General features: G+C 37.2%; 1 protein-coding gene across 4 annotated transcripts in view; it reads left to right on the forward strand.

The window, feature by feature from the left end:
- Positions 1-16696, forward strand: part of RABGAP1 (RAB GTPase activating protein 1) — a 178893-nt gene that overhangs the window by 52172 nt on the left and 110025 nt on the right. For all 4 annotated transcript variants that reach the window (XM_045043519.1, XM_045043520.1, XM_045043521.1 and 1 more), the window contains 6 exons: positions 511-685; positions 1260-1417; positions 7444-7554; positions 8194-8260; positions 15315-15417; positions 16314-16483. In XM_045043519.1, coding sequence (XP_044899454.1) covers positions 511-685; positions 1260-1417; positions 7444-7554; positions 8194-8260; positions 15315-15417; positions 16314-16483 — 784 coding nt within the window. The remainder of the gene's footprint in view (positions 1-510; positions 686-1259; positions 1418-7443; positions 7555-8193; positions 8261-15314; positions 15418-16313; positions 16484-16696) is intronic.

Here is a 16696-nt window from a genome sequence, read left to right on the forward strand (position 1 = left end):
AGTGAGATACAGAATCTGAAGCAGGCCCAATGTGGGACTCGAACTCATGGAACGTGAGATCATGACCTGAGCTGAAGTAGGTTGCTTAACCGACTCAGCCACCCAGGCACTCCTATTTTTTTAAATAAGAAAGAAGATTAGGTTATTTTTTAGGAGGTAAGGAAAAGCACAGCTTTAATGATTCATTTTGATACTCTAATTTACCCATTGATACAGTCTTTATTTACGTACAGACTATATAAGAACATGTACTTATTGTTTGTCTTTCTGATTGCCTCTCTAAAAGTATAAGACTATATAGGTTTTAGTACTGTGGAATTATGTATTAATAACTTCAGTAATCCACATATGACTTGTTTATCAAGACTAAAAATTAATATGATTAGCATACCAAAAATGGTTTATATAATCTTGATAGAAAGAGGAGTCTTGAATCATAATATGGATAACAGTGAAAATAGTCCATAATCCCTCTAAGCTCTTTATATCTTTTTTTTTTTAACCAAACAGACTCTTAGATCCTCAGACAAACACTGAAATAGCAAACTACCCTATCTACAAAATCCTGTTCTGTGTCAGAGGGCATGATGGAACTCCTGAGAGTGACTGTTTCGCTTTCACTGAAAGTCATTACAATGCAGAGCTCTTCAGAATACACGTCTTCCGGTGCGAAATACAAGAAGCTGTAAGTCCTTACGAGAACTGTCTGCAAATGAAACTTCACCTGTACCCTCACTGTGTTGAAGTTATTGTAGTGTTTATTATGGTCACTTAAAAGCCAAATGAAATTCTGTGCTAATGTTTTATTTATTCCAGCCTAATGGGCTGAAATATAAAGAAACGAGAAGTTTGGGGAACCATAATCTTCTTGCTGAGAGTATCAGAGACCAGGGCTGCTTCTTGATTGGCTTAAATGGGCATCTTGGTTTCAGCAGTCACACATTAACAAACTGTTCTTTTAAAGCTAATTTTGTAGGATTATTTTTTATAATAAAGATATTCAGATCATCTCTAACAATCTAGGAAATTATTTTTCAGTTGGATTTCTCTTGTTCACAATCACTTCTTTTTTAAAAACCCCTTCTCATTTTAATGTTGTTTGCTTTCTAGGCCTAACAAGTTATGATAACTTAGCAAAAGAAATCAATGGGGGAAAGATGTATTACTCCCCCTCCCCACACATACACAAAGCAGGTAACCTTCAGCCTTAATAAAAGTATTTTATTTCTTGTGATAACAGCCTAACACATCTGTTGTAGGTCAGCCGGATACTTTACAGTTTTGCTACTGCCTTCCGCCGTTCTGCCAAGCAGACCCCACTTTCAGCAGCTGCTGCACCCCAAACTCCTGACAGTGACATCTTTACCTTCTCTGTGTCTTTAGAAATAAAAGAAGATGATGGTAAAGGTTATTTTAGGTAGGGTATTTTATTCTATTTTTTTAAAGTGTGTATTAAAATGCTATATCATTTGTGGTTCACGAATGTCATATAACTTTCATAGTATAAAATGACTGCTTTTATAGGTAGAGTTTTTTATATTGTAAGTGATAAAGAAAAAAATAGATTTGCAGAGGAAAGATTTTTTACTATTAAAAATGTTTTAGATTTTAATCCCGGTATAATTAATATACAGTGTTATGTTTCAGGTGTATAATATAGAGATTCAAAAATTCTGTATATTACTCCGTCAGTGCTCATCACAATAGGAGTTCTCTTAATTCCCTTCACCTATTTGACCCATTCCCAGCTCCCCCATCCCACCGCCAGCCACCACTCCACTGGTAACCATCATTTTGCTGTCTATAGTTTAAGAGTCTGATTTTTCGTTTGTCACTTTTTTTTCTTTGTTTGTTTGTTTTGTTTCTTAAATTCCACATAGGAGTGAAATCATATGGTATTTTTCTTTCTCTAATTTTGGAAACAGCCCAAGTGTCTATCAATAGGTTGGATGGATAAAGAAGAGGTGGTGTATATATATGTACATATACACACATAAAATGTGTATACATACATGCATGCATATAAGGTGGTATACATGTGTATATTTATACATATATATGTTAGAATAGTACTCAGCCATAAAAAAGAATAAGATCTTGCCATTTGTAACAACATGGATGGATCTAGAGGGTATAATGCTTAAGTGAGATATGTCAGTCAGAGAAAGACTGATTTCTTTCTTTTCATTCTTTTTTTTTTTTTTTTTGGCTGAGTAATATACCATAGAATGAATGTGTGTGTGTGTTGTGTATGTATTGTATACACAACACACGCACATATATGCACACACGCACATATGTATACATACATATACACACCCTACATCTTCTTTGTCCATTCATCTATTGATGGACACTTGGCCTGCATCCATAATTGGGCTGTTGTAAATAATCCTGCAGTAAACATAGGAGTGCCTATATCTTTTTTAATTAATGTTTTCATATTCTGTGTGTAAATACCCAGTAGTGGAATTACTGGATCATTTGGTAATTCTATTTTTAATTTTTTGAGGAACCTCCATATGGTTTTCCATAGTGGCTGTACCAGTTTGCATTCCTACAAACTATTCACAAGGGTTCCTTTTTCTCCATATCCTCGCCAGCACTTGGTATTTCTTGTCTTTTTTGATACTAGCCATTCTGACACGTGAGATGATATCTCATTGTGGTTTTGATTTGCATTTCCCCAATGATTAGTTATGTTGAGCATCTTATCATATGTTTGTTGGCCACCTGTATGTCATTTCTTTTTATGTCTTCTACCCGTTTTTAAATTGGATTATTTGCTTTTTGGGTGTTGAGTTGTATAAGTTCTTTATATATTTTGGATACTAAACCTTTATTGGATATATGTCATTTGCGAATATCTTCTCCAGTTCAGGAGGTTGTCTTTTAGTTTTGTTGATTGTTTCCTTTGCTGTGCAGAAGTTTTTTATTTTGATGTAGTCCCAATAGTTTATTTTTGCTTTTGTTTCCCTTGCCTCAGGAGACATATCTAGAAAAATATTGCTGTGGCCCTGTGTCAGAGAAGTTACTGCCTGTGCTGTCACCTAGGATTTTTATGGTTTTAGGTCTCACATTTAGATCTTTAATCCATTTTGAGTTTATTTTTGTGTATGGTGTAAGAAAGTGGTCCAGTTTCATTCTTTCGCATGTTGCTGTCCAATCTTCCCAGCATGATTTGTTGAAGAGACTGTCTTTTTCCCATTGTATATTCATTCCTCCTTTGTCAAAGATTAATTGACCATATAATTGTGGGTTTATTTCTGGGCTCTCTATTCTGTTCCATTGATCTATGTGTCTGTTTTTGTGCCAGTACCACACTATTTTGCTTACTGCAGCTTTATAGTGTATCTTGAAATCTGGGATTATGATACCTTCACTTCTGTTCTTTTTCTTTTTTCAGATGTTAATTTTGAGAGAGCAAGAGCACATGCGTGTGAGCGGGGATCAGGACAGAGAGAATCCCAAGCAGATCCCAAATAGATTGAGCAGGGCTAGATCTCAGGAACTGTGAGATCATGACCTGAGCTGAAATCAAGAGGCAGATACTTAACCGACTGATCCATGCAGGCTCCCCTTGTTCTTATTTTTCAAGACTGTGCTGGCTATTCAGAGTCTGTTGTGATGCCATACAAAATTTAGGACTAATTTTTCTAGTTCTGTAAAAAATGTTGGTATTTTGGTAGAGACTGAATTAAATCTGTAGATTGCTCTGGACAGTATGGATGTGTTAACATTTCACAGTCCATGAGCGTGGAATGTCTTTCCATTTATTTGTGTTGTCCTCAGAATACAGGGCTTTCACCTCTTTGGTTAAGTTTATTCCTAGGTATTTTATTATTTTTGGTGCAGTTGTAAATGGGACTGTTTTCTTAATTTCGCTTTTCCAGAGACAATATTTGAAGAATTTTGAAGCTATTAAAAAAAATTCTTTCATGTGGGAAAATATGTCCTATTACCATGTTCTTTTAGACTGCTGATGTGAAATATGACAGAAGCTAAGCCTGCTGGATTTGTAGCTGCTTTTGTTTTGCTGGGTTTTTTGGTCTTATTGGCTGGTTACTTTGTTTTAATAATCTAAAGATCTTAAGGCTGTTGAAATCAAGTTTTACTATTATAGTTTATCTGTATACATTGGAAGAGAAGAAATGAGGTATGTGTGTCTGAAGTCTTAACCTTGCAGATAGGGTCAGAAATAACTGGCTTGGGGTTTTAGGTATAATGATAATTCTTGGTAGTGAAAAGAACTCTGGGACAGAAATAAAAACTTTAGTTTAATTATTGTTACTATTAACACTGTGGCCTTTTCCAAGTTTCTTCATATCTCCTGGCAGCGGTTTCCTTATCTATAAAATGAGGTGGCTAGATTCTAAAGTCCTTTCTAACTTTAAAATACTGTGGTCACAAGATGATCGATTTTTCTTTTCCCTCCATAACCCGTATCACACATTGGGTGCTTCCTGGATCATAATTGATTGCTGCATATTAAAGTCTCTTTCCTCCTTGACTACCTCATAAAATGAGTAAAATGGAATTACATCAAAATATGAATGATTTTCTACTAGTTTCCTTTTAAATTAGAAAGCACAATGGCTGGTTCATTTGTTTTGGGTAACGCTTGGTCTCCCTGCAGACTTTTGGAACTATCCTGCCATCTGGTGGCAAATTTAGTGTACCGTGCAGCTTCACCTTTGATTTGTTCACTGAAGTATGAGACTTTGCTGTGGTGTGTGCCTTGCCATCAGCTGTGTTTCTGCTCTCACAGCAACCAACACTGGGATGTGCTGCTTCCCACCGAACGCATACCTACCCTAGGAAGTGGAAATTATAATCTACGAACTTTGTAATAGTTATTTTCCATTTTAAGGAACAAAAGTTTCTTTAAACTGCATTTTTTTTTCTTTAGTAAAGATATTTATGTAGATCCTGTTTGTAAATTTCAATTACAAATAGAAAAAATTCTAAGCTCTCTCAGAACCATTAGGACTAGTTTTCTTCCTTCTGAACTCAGGCATGTTCAAGGTAGATCAGTCATCCCTGTTCCATTCACCCTCATACCAAGGAAATACTATATGGAAATGCCATATAGAAAATTTCTGGATGGTCATTTTGCTCTTCACATTTGTTGGGGCTTTGTTCTGTTTTTGTTAATGTGATTTTATTGAATTTGTAGTTTATAGTAGAAAAGAGTGTTGTGTAGCCTTTTTATAATGAACTTGTTGAGAAGTTCTTTATCAGATTGAACTTGCTGAATGCAATTTTTTTTTAAACCAATGATTCTGTAATATCTACAGAATTTATCTACAGAAATAATCACTGAGGTACGGAGAGAATTATCAAGATGGTTGCTCCTCTTAACACTATATATAATAACAAAATTAAAAAGTGGAAATTGAATGTTGACCAAAATAGCATGATTAAAGTATGATGCATTTCATAATATTAAGTATCGAAACGTTATGTTGTACACCTCAAGTTAACATAATGTATGTCAGTTATATTTCACTAAAAACATAATATAATAGTGCACCCATATGATTTAGCACCTATCCAAAAAATAACAGTATATATAAGTAACCATAGCACAACATAAATTGTGGTTTTACTATAACATAAATATACATAAAGTGCTGTGGCAAGATTTAGTGTCTTCTTTTCCTCCCTGAAAAAGTATACTTCTTACGTTAATTAAAATTAGAAATCTGCTTTCCATTTAGCCCTTGGGAAGATGGAGCATTTTCACTTATACCATTCAAAGCACTTTTTTGTCTCATTTAATCTACCACCTAACCCTATTAGATATGCTGGGTATTTAATATATTCCTTGTTTTATGGGTAAAGAAACCCAGAGAAGTTAAGCTTGGACCTCAGTATTGTAATTTATACAGTAGGAAGTAAATGTGAAATTATTTGGGTGGATCCATTCAGTGATATGACAATACTAGAAATACAATCCAGGGGCGCCTGGGTGGCACAGTTGGTTAAGCCACCCATTTCAGCTCAGGTCATGATCTCGGGGTTCACAAGTTTAAGCTCCACATCAGGCTGACACCTCAGAGCCTGGAGCCTGCTTGGAATTCTGTGACTCCCTCTCTCTGCCCCTCCCCTGCTATTTCTCTCCCTCACCTCTCTCCTCTGTCTCAAAAATAAACATTTAAAAAAAAAAAAAAAAAAAAAAAAGGAAGAAATTTAATCTAGAGTCCCTGACAGTAATGAAGCGAACTTCCACTGCTTAACAGTCTCCACTCTGCTTCCTGTTAATATAGTTTTTCCTTGCACTTCAGCCTTAGGACACCGGAAGCAACTTTATATCTTTTGTCTTTTTAAATACTGCTGAAAGGTGGGATTATGTGTATTTCTGTGTCAGCACGCACAGAACATAAACACTAGTGTATCTGTTGTCAGTTGAAAATTGATAACCTGTCTATATCCTTACAGATGAAGTTTCTGTCAACCACAAATACTTTTAACAGTTTGGTATGGAGTTTTTCTTTGCAGATGTTTGTCATTTCTAGACTCCTTTGATAAGGTTCTTTGATTTTCTAATCTGTTTCATGCAGTGTTTTTGAGTTGGTTACTGTGTAAGTGCAGATGGTCTTCAAACTAATTTTATTTCTTCAGAGCCACTTTTTTGAGTAGGTACTCAGAACTCTCATGTAGCCTTTTCTAATATCTTCTAATGGTTCTGCTGCCATTTTTTTTTGAGTTGTATAGCACTAAGACATAATTTATATTTGCTGCATGTTGGCTGATTGCCATAGGCAGATGTTTGCCTTTGAGAACAAAGGAGCTAGAGCAGGTGGTGTGTGAGAGAGTAGGAGATTATTTTGGTAAACTCTAATTTTAAGGATATTTTCAACTTTTTTCTTAAGGTAATGTTTAACTCTATCATTAGTATTGTTTTTATAATGCCTGCACATGTTTACAGTGTTATAACTGCTTGAGGGAAGTGTTAGGCAACAGCTTACTTTTTGGCCATATCTTATATCTCTGTTATTTTTTGAAGGCACCTTGTTTTGAAATTCAAAGACTCCATGATTAGGTATTTTTTCTTTATTTAAACAAATAAGGCAATAATTATTAAAAAAAACCTGACTAAACTGAAAAGAAACTAATGTTTTTTTGAGTGTCTGTGCTAGATGCTATGCTAAGTGCTTTACAAATATCTAACTTAATTTTTACAGCAACAGAAAATTAAAAAAACTAAAGACACATTTTAGGGAGCATAAGAGTGTTTTTTTCTAGCTTAAATACATTGTTTAGCGGATTACTTACAGTAATGGTAATATTTTCACATTAAGAGGCAGATGATGAGTTTTAAATTTCTGTTATGATTTGAAAACCAGGCACAGAAAAAGAATCCTAGATTCAAGAGAAGTTGTTCTACTATATGTCATAAGAAAATACTTTGCAAAATTAATGAAACATGTTGTCCTACAGTGCAGTTCCTAAGGAGAAGGACAGACAATGCTTTAAACTTCGCCAAGGAACTGATAAAAAGATTGTCATCTATGTGCAACAAACAACTAATAAAGAACTTGCCATTGAAAGGTAAACATTTTTAGTAAATTCAGCTTAAATATAAATTCTAGTTTTTTTCAGTCTAGTGGAGTAACCATATACTATATTCAAAAATGTATTTGCAGGGTGCCTGGGTGGCTCAGTCGGTTGAGCATCCAGCTCTTGAATTCAGCTCAGGTCATGATCCCAGAGTCATGGGATTGAGCCCAATGCTGGGCTCTGTGCTGAACGTGGAGCCTGGTCGAGATTCTCTATCTCCCTCCACTTTTCTGTCTGTCTGTCTGTCTCTCTCTCTCTCTCTCTCTCTTTCTTTAAACACACACACACACACACACACACATATATATGTATATATATATATTCCCATATATATGAAAAATGTTATTCTCTGGGGAATTCTTTTGGTTATTGAAGTGAATATTTCATTCACTTTGACTTATCTCCCATAAATCTGCAGCTAATATGCTGACTTCAACTCTGTGATAATAAAAGCCAAGCAGAATTTGTTTATGTAAATTCAAGAATTAAGGATTATTTGGGCAGTAGTTAATTTATTAATAATTTTAATGTGTCCTTTATCCATCAAGAAGAATTTTAGGTGACCTAATTTAAACATCTTGTTTGTGTTATTTTTTTTCCAAATTTATGTCTCTTCTCTTTTTTTGGCAGGTGTTTTGGTCTTCTCCTTAGCCCAGGAAAAGATGTACGAAATAGTGACATGCACTTGTTAGATTTGGTAAGGATTGCTTTTTTTAAAAAAAATTTTTTAGTTTTATTTTTTAAATATGAAATTTATTGTCAAATTGGTTTCCATACAATACCCAGTGCTCATCCCAAAAGGTGCCCTCCTCAATACCCATCACCCCCCCCCCCCGTCACCCCCCCATCAACCCTCAGTTTGTTCTCAGTGTTTAAGAGTCTTTTATGTTTTGGCTCCCTCCCTCTCTTTTTTTTTTTCCTTCCCCTCCTCCATGGTCTTCTGTTAACTTTCTCAGGATCCACATGAGAGTAAAACATATGGTATCTGTCTTTCTCTGCCTGACTTATTTCACTTAGCATAACACTCTCCAGTTCAATCAACGTTGCTACAAAAGGCCGTATTTCATTCTTTCTCATTGCCAAGTATTATTCCATTGTGTATATAAATCACAATTTCTTTATCCATTCATCAGTTGATGGACATTTAGGCTCTTTCCATAATTTGGCTATTGTTGAAAGTGCTGCTAGAAACATTGGGGTAAAAGTGCCCCTATGCATCAGCACTCCTGTATCCCTTGGGTAAATTCCTAGCAGTGCTACTCCTGGGTCATAGGGTAGATCTACTTTTAATTTTTTGAGGAACCTCCACACTGTTTGCCAGAGCGGGTGCACCAGTTTGCATTCCCACCAACAGTACCAGAGGGTTCCTGTTTCTCCACATCCTCTCCAGCAGCTATAGTCTCCTGATTTGTTCATTTTAGCCACTCTGAGTGGCATGAGGTGGTATCTGAGTGTGGCTTTGATTTGTATTTCCCTGATGAGGAGTGACGTTGAGCATCTTTTCATGTGCCTGTTGGCCATCCGGATGTCTTCTTTAGAGAAGTGTCTATTCATGTTTTCTGCCCATTTCTTCACTGGATTATTTGTTTTTCAGGTGTGGAGTTTGATGAGCTCTTTATACATTTTGGATACTAGCTCTTTGTCTGATATGTCATTTGCAAATATCTTTTCTCATTCCGTTGGTTGCCTTTTAGTTTTGTTGATTGTTTGTTTCCTTTGCAGTGCAGAAGCTTTTTATCTTCATGAGGTCCCAACAGTTCATTTTTGCTTTTAATTCCCTTTTTAATTCACATCCTTTGGGGATGTGTCAAGTAAGAAATTGCGGCTGAGGTCAGAGAGGTTTTTTTCCTGCTTTCTCCTCTAGGGTTTTGATGGTTTCCTGTCTCACATTCAGGTCCTTTATCCATTTCGAGTTTGTTTTTGTGAATGGTGTAAGTGGTCTAGTTTCATCCTTCTGCATGTTGCTGTCCAGTTCTCCCAGCACCATTTGTTAAAGAGACTGTCTTTTTTCCACTGGATATTCTTTCCTGCTTTGTCAAAGATTAGTTGGCCATATTTTTGTGGGTCTAGCTCTGGAGTTTCTGTTCTATTCCATTGGTTTATGTGTCTGTTTTTGTGCCAATACCATGCTGTCTTGATGATTACAGCTTTGTAGTAGAGGCTAAAGTCTGGGATTGTGATACCTCCTGCTTTGGTCTTCTTCAAAATTACTTTGGCTATTCGGGGCCTTTTGTGGTTCCATACAAATTTTAGAATTGCTTGTTCTAGCTTCGAGAAGAAAGCTGGTGCAATTTTGATTGGGATTGCATTGAATGTGTAGATAGTGTTGGGTAGTATTGACATTTTAACAATATTTATTCTTCCAGTCTACGAGCACGGAATGTTTTTCCATTTCTTTATATCTTCTTCAATTTCCTTCATAAGCTTTCTATAGTTTTGAGCATACAGATCTTTTTCATCTTTGGTTAGGTTTATTCCTAGGTATTTTATGCTTCTTGGTGCAATTGTGAATGGGATCAGTTTCTTTGTCTTTCTGTTGCTTCATTATTAGTGTATAAGAATGCAACTGATTGCTGTACATTGATTTTGTATCCTGCAACTTTGCTGAATTCATGTGTCAGTTCTAGCAGACTTTTGGTGGAGGTTATTGGGTTTTCCATGTATAATATGTCATCTGCAAAAAGTGAAACTTGACTTCATTGCCAATTTTGATGCCTTTGATTTTCTTTTGTTGTCTGATTACTGATGCTAGAACTTCCAACACTATATTAAACAATAGCAGTGAGAGTGGACATCCCTGTCATGTTCCTGATCTCAGGGAGAAAGCTCTGGTTTTCCCCATTGAGGAGGATATTAGCTGTGGGCTTTTCATAAATGGCTTTTGTGATGTTTAAGTATGTTCCTTCTATCCCGACTTTCTCGAGGGTTTTTATTAAGAAAGGATGCTGAATTTTGTCAAATGCTTTTTCTGCATCGATTGACAGGATCATATGGTTTTTATCTTTTCTTTTATTAATGTGATATATCACATTGATTGATTTGCGAATGTTGAACCAGCCCTGCGGTCCAGGAATGAATCCCACTTGATCATCGTGAATAATTCTTTTTATATGCTGTTGAATTCGATTTGCTAGTATCTTGTTGAGAACTTTTGCATCCATATTCATCAGGGATATTGGCCTATAGTTCTCTTTTTTTGATGGGTCTTTGTCTGGTTTGGGAATCAAAGTAATGCTGGCTTCATAGAATGAGTGTGGAAGTTTTCCTTCCCTTTCTATTTTTTGGAACAGCTTGACAAGGATAGGTATTATCTCTGCTTTAAATGTCTGGTAGAATTCCCCTGGGAAGCCATCTGGTCCTGAACTCTGTTGGGAGATTTTTGATAACTGATTCAATTTCTTCGCTGGTTATGGGTGTGTTCAAGCTTTCTATTTCTTCCTGTTTGAGTTTTGGGAGTGTGTGAGTGTTTAGGAATTTGTCCATTTCTTCCAGGTTGTTCAGTTTGTTGGCATATACTTTTCATAGTATTCTGATAATTGCTTGTATTTCTGAGGGATTGGTTGTAATAATTCCATTTTCATTCATGATTTTATCTATTTGGGTCATCTCTCTTTTCTTTTTGAGAAGCCTGGCTAGAGGTTTGTCAATTTTATTTATTTTTTCAAAAAACCAACTCTTGGTTTCATTGATCTGCTCTCTGGTTTTTTTAGATTCTATATTGTTTATTTCTGCTCTGATCTTTATTATTTCTCTTCTTCTGCAGGGTTTCGGGTGTCTTTGCTGTTCTGCTTCTATTTCCTTTAGGTGTGCTGTTAGATTTTGTATTTGGGATTTTTCTTGTTTCTTGAGATAGGCCTGGATTGCAATGTATTTTCCTCTCAGGACTGCCTTCGCTGCACCCCAAAGCGTTTGGATTGTTGTATTTTCATTTTCATTTGTTTCCATATATTTTTAAATTTCTTCTCTAATTGCCTGGTTGATCCATTCATTCTTTAGTAGGGTGTTCTTTAACCTCCATGCTTTTGGAGGTTTTCCAGACTTTTTCCTGTGGTTGATTTCAAGCTTCATAGCATTGTGGTCTGAAAGTATGCATGGTATGATCTCAATTCTTGTATACTTATGAAGGGCTGTTTTGTGACCCAGTATGTGATCTATCTTGGAGAATGTTCCATGTGCACTCGAGAAGAAAGTATATTCTGTTGCTTTGGGATGCAGAGTTCTAAATATATCTGTTAAGTCCATCTGATCCAGTGTATCATTCAGGGCCCTTGTTTCTTTATTGACCGTGTGTCTAGATGATCTATCCATTGTTGTAGGTGGAGTATTAAAGTCCCCTGCAATTACCACATTCTTATCAATAAAGTTGCTTATGTTTGTGATTTTTTTATATATTTGGGGGCTCCCGTATTTGGCGCATAGACATTTATAATTGTTAGCTCTTCCTGATGGATAGACCCTGTAGTTATTATATAATTCCCTTCTTCATCTCTTGTTACAGCCTTTAATTGAAAGTATAGTTTGTCTGATATAAGTATGGCTACTCCAGCTTTCTTTTGACTTCCAGAGGCATGATAGATAGTTCTCCATCCCCTCACTTTCAATCTGAAGGTGTCCTCAGGTCTAAAATGAGTCTCTTGTAGACAGCAAATAGATGGGTCTTGTTTTTTTTTTTTTTTTTTTTTTTATCAATTCTGATACCCTGTGTCTTTTGGTTGGCACATTTAGTCCATTTACGTTTAGTGTTATTATAGAAAGATATGGGTTTGGAATCATTGTGATGTCTGTAGGTTTCATGCTTGTAGTGATGTCTCTGGTACTCTGTGGTCCTTGCAACATTTCACTCACAGAAACCCCCTTAGGATCTCTTGTAGGGCTGGTTTAATGGTGATGAATTCCTTCAGTTTTTGTTTGTTTGGGAAAACCTTTATCTCTCCTTCTATTCTGAATGACAGACTTGCTGGATAAAGGATTCTCGGCTGCATATTTTTTCTGTTTATCACATTGAAGATTTCCTGCCATTGCTTTCTGGCCTGGCAAGTTTCAGTAGATAGGTCTGCCACTAGTCTTACCAGTCTCCCTTTATATGTTAGAGCATGTTTATCCCTAGCTGCTTTCAGAATTTTCTCTTTATCCTTGTATTTTGCCAGTTTCACTATGATATGTTGTGCAAAAGATCGATTCAAGTTACGTCTGAAGAGAGTTCTCTGTGCCTGTTGGATTTCAATGCCTTTTTCCTTCCCCAGATCAGGGAAGTTCTCAGCTATGATTTGTTCAAGTACATCTTCAGCACCTTTCTTTCTTCCTCCTGTGGAATCCCTGTTACACGTATATTATTGTGTTTCATCGCATCACTTAGTTATCTAATTCTCCCCTCATCCTCCTGGATTTTTTTATTTCTCTTTTTCTCAGCGTCCTCTTTTTCCATAATTTTATCTTCTAATTCACCTATTCTCTCCTCTGTCTCTTCATTCCAAGCTGTGATCACCTCCATTTTATTTTGCACCTCACTTATAGCATTTTTTAGCTCCTCATGACTATTTCTTAGTCCCTTGATCTCTGTAGCAATAGATTCTCTGCTGTCCTCTATGCTTTTTTCAAGCCCAGTGATTAATTTTATGACTATTATTCTAAATTCTTGTTCTGTTATATTGCTTAAATTGTTTTTGATCAATTCATTAGCTGTCGCTACTTCCTGGAGTTTCTTTTGAGGAGAGTTCTTCTTTTTGTCATTTTGGATAGTCTCTGGGGTGGCACGGAACTGCAGGGCACTTCCCCTATGCTGTCTGGAGTAACTTGTGTTGGTGGGCAGGGCTGCAGTCAGACCCAATGTCTGCCCCCAGCCCACCGCTGGGGCCACAGTCAGACTGGTGTGTACCTTATCTTCCCCTCTCCCAGGGGCAGGACTCACTGTGGAGTGATGTGGCCCCTATCTGGGCTACTTGCACACTGCCAGGCTTGTGGTGCTGCTTTTGTGGGATCTGGCGTATCAGCCGGGGTGGATCTGCAAGTTGCACAGGGCCGGGAGGGGTAGGCTCAGCTCACTTTGCCTTCAGTGGTCTGCTGTGGGAGGTGCCCTGTGGCACCAGGAGGGGGGACAGACCCGTTGGAGGGATGGATCCACAGAAGCACAGCGTTGGGCATTTGTGGGTGCAAGCAAGTTCCGTGAAGGGAACTGGTTCCCTTTGGGATTTTGGCTGGGGATGGCGAGGGAGATGGCGCTTCCTAGCACCTTTGTTCCCCGCTGAGCTGAGCTCTGTCTTCTGGGGCTCAACATCTCTCCCTCCCGGTGTCCTCTTGCCCGCCCAGCTCTCCGAGCAGAGCTCTTGACTTATAACATTCCAGATGTTAAGTACCAATGGATGTCAGAACTCACTCCATCTGGCCCCTCTGCTTTTGCAAGCCAGACTTGGGGGCTCTGCCTTGCCGGGTGGGCCGCCCCTCCACCGCCCGGCTCCCTCCTGCCAGTCCGTGTAGCGTGCACTGACTCTATGCCCTTCCTGCCCTCTTCCAGGGGCCTCTTGCCTACACTTGGCTCTGGAGAGTCCATTCTGCTAGTCTTCTGGCGGTTTTCTGGGTTATTTAGGAAGATGTGGGTGGAATCTAAGTGTTCAGCAGGACGAGGTGAGCCCAGTGTCCTCCTACGCCGCCATCTTCCTCTTTGTACCCTGTCTTTCTTTCCTGGAGGAGGCCTTCCAGAGAAACAGGCACCCCACAAGTGCTAAAGCCATGAGCTCTGTCCAAGTCACAGAGTTTGAGGTGTGGCGTTCTCCACCCAGTCCGCATGGGCTTGTTGCTCCTCGAAGTGGGTGTGAGCCCCGCCCCCTACACAGGCTGCTACCTTGTGACTCCCACAATCTTTTTTTTTTTTTTAAGTTAATATACTATTTCCTTGATAATGTTTTCACTTTATCTCAGCCTGAATTTGGTGTTAAAGCACGTTTATCAAAGTGTTCTTGTGAGCTATAATAGCAGTAAACAAAGATAAGGGTATTTCCTTATTTCTGAATTGCTATTTACTAGTCTGGTCTTTGACCCATTTAGTCTTAACCTTGGTTTCTTGACTGCATAATAGTGAATAATCCTTGTTTATAATTTAGGGTTGAAGTGGGAGTCAGAAAATTCGTGAGAGAAGTGTTTACAAACTACTGTGAATTTTATAAAAGGTGGTATTAGTATTGTTGCTTTTATGTGAAAATCTTTATTTTCAAAACTAAAATTTATGTGATAATTATTCACTTGACAACAGAATTCAGCATAGACTTAGGTGGTTAAGTTTCTCTGATGTTTGTACAATTTGATACGATCTACAAGCATTTACTTTATAACTTTCAGGAACAGTTATATAAACAGTTGGCACATCTTTAATTTTAACTGTAATTAGTGTCATTCACATATATTTCTACCTTTTTAAAAAATATCTGGGGGCGCCTGGGTGGTGCAGTCGTTTAAGCGTCCGACTTCAGCCAGGTCACGATCTCGCGGTCCGTGAGTTCGAGCCCCGCGTCAGGCTCTGGGCTGATGGCTCAGAGCCTGGAGCCTGTTTCCGATTCTGTGTCTCCCTCTCTTTCTGCCCCTCCCCCGTTCATGCTCTGTCTCTCTCTGTCCCAAAATAAATAAACGTTGAAAAAAAAAAAATCTGACCCTTTTTCATACTATATTTTTGCAATTTCTCTATTTTCTAAAGGCAGCAAAATGGCAGTTAGCAGTTGACTTATTTTGGCATTTATGTTTGTTTTTATTCTTTTCTTCAGGAATCTATGGGCAAAAGTTCTGATGGAAAGTCCTATGTCATCACTGGGAGTTGGAATCCAAAATCTCTGCCTTTTCAAGTTGTAAATGAAGAAACTCCTAAAGGTGATGCAGATTGCTGACACCATGAACAGAAATTTTAGTCCCAAGAAGATACCCAAACCTTAGGACCACTTATTTCACAAATATCCAGTGTTTTTTTTAATTGTAATGAAACCAAAGAATTTGTATAGGTCTTTGAGGTTGTTACGAAATTTAACTGTAAACAAAGTATCGTTTTTCCCCACTTACTTCCCCCCCCCTTAATTTTTCCCTTTCCTGCTTTTTTTCTACTTATGTATTTATTTGTATACAAAATTCTAAGTTTTATTTATTTTTGCAGCAATAATATATGCATATATGGTTAAAAATTAAAAGGATATGTAAAGAAAAGTAGAAGTCTACCATGGTCCTCAGGGCCCCGTCCCAAGAGGACCACCGTGACCAATTTTTTATGTAGATTTTTATATACTCTGTGCTCAAGGTGTTTCATCCTCCTCATGAATGTCATTTAGTGGCTGTATAATATTCTGTCCTGAAAAATGTAACCTTGTAGTGCCTCTTATTGAGCATTTATTTTCCCCTTCATTTTTTCTTGTTATTCACAGCACTATAGGTAAATGGATAAATCAACCAAGATTTTAGAAATTGAGAATCCCCTGTATGGGTAAGAGTGGCATGAATAGGCCGTATGCACTTTTACAAAACAATCTGACAGTATGTTTCCTAAACTTTAAAGTATCTAATGCTGTCACTAGTTCCAAGGAGTGTACCCAAGCAAAGAATTGTCAATACAGAAAAAGAATTTTCAAAACAGTAATTTATGTGATTATGTTAGATTTTTATTTAATTGATATATTACTTTAAGGTATCTTGAAAGTTTGTTACAAAAGTGATTTAACAATAATTGTATGAGCAAATGTATTTCCATTTTTTTATTTGCTTTTCCTCTCTCTTTCTAGATAAAGTGCTGTTTATGACCACAGCTGTTGATTTGGTAATAACAGAAGTACAGGAGCCTGTTCGATTTCTCATAGAGACAAAAGTCCGTGTTTGCTCACCTAATGAGAGATTATTCTGGCCCTTCAGCAAACGTAGTACCACTGAAAATTTCTTTTTGAAACTAAAACAGGTACTATTCTTTTTTGTAACTATGGGAGGGGAGTAGATAAGAAAGGAGAAACTGTTTTTGAAGCTGATTTATCATTATACTGTCCCTTAGATCTTTAAGCAGTCAACATGTATTTTAAACATACTAAGAGGAAAAATTGCCTTTTATTTTTACCCACCTATTTATCATTTTTTTTGCTCTTCATTTCTTCTGAAGAACCAAATTTGTCTGATT

Source organism: Felis catus, chromosome D4 (assembly GCF_018350175.1).
Source record: "Felis catus isolate Fca126 chromosome D4, F.catus_Fca126_mat1.0, whole genome shotgun sequence".
NCBI lineage: Eukaryota > Metazoa > Chordata > Mammalia > Carnivora > Felidae > Felis > Felis catus.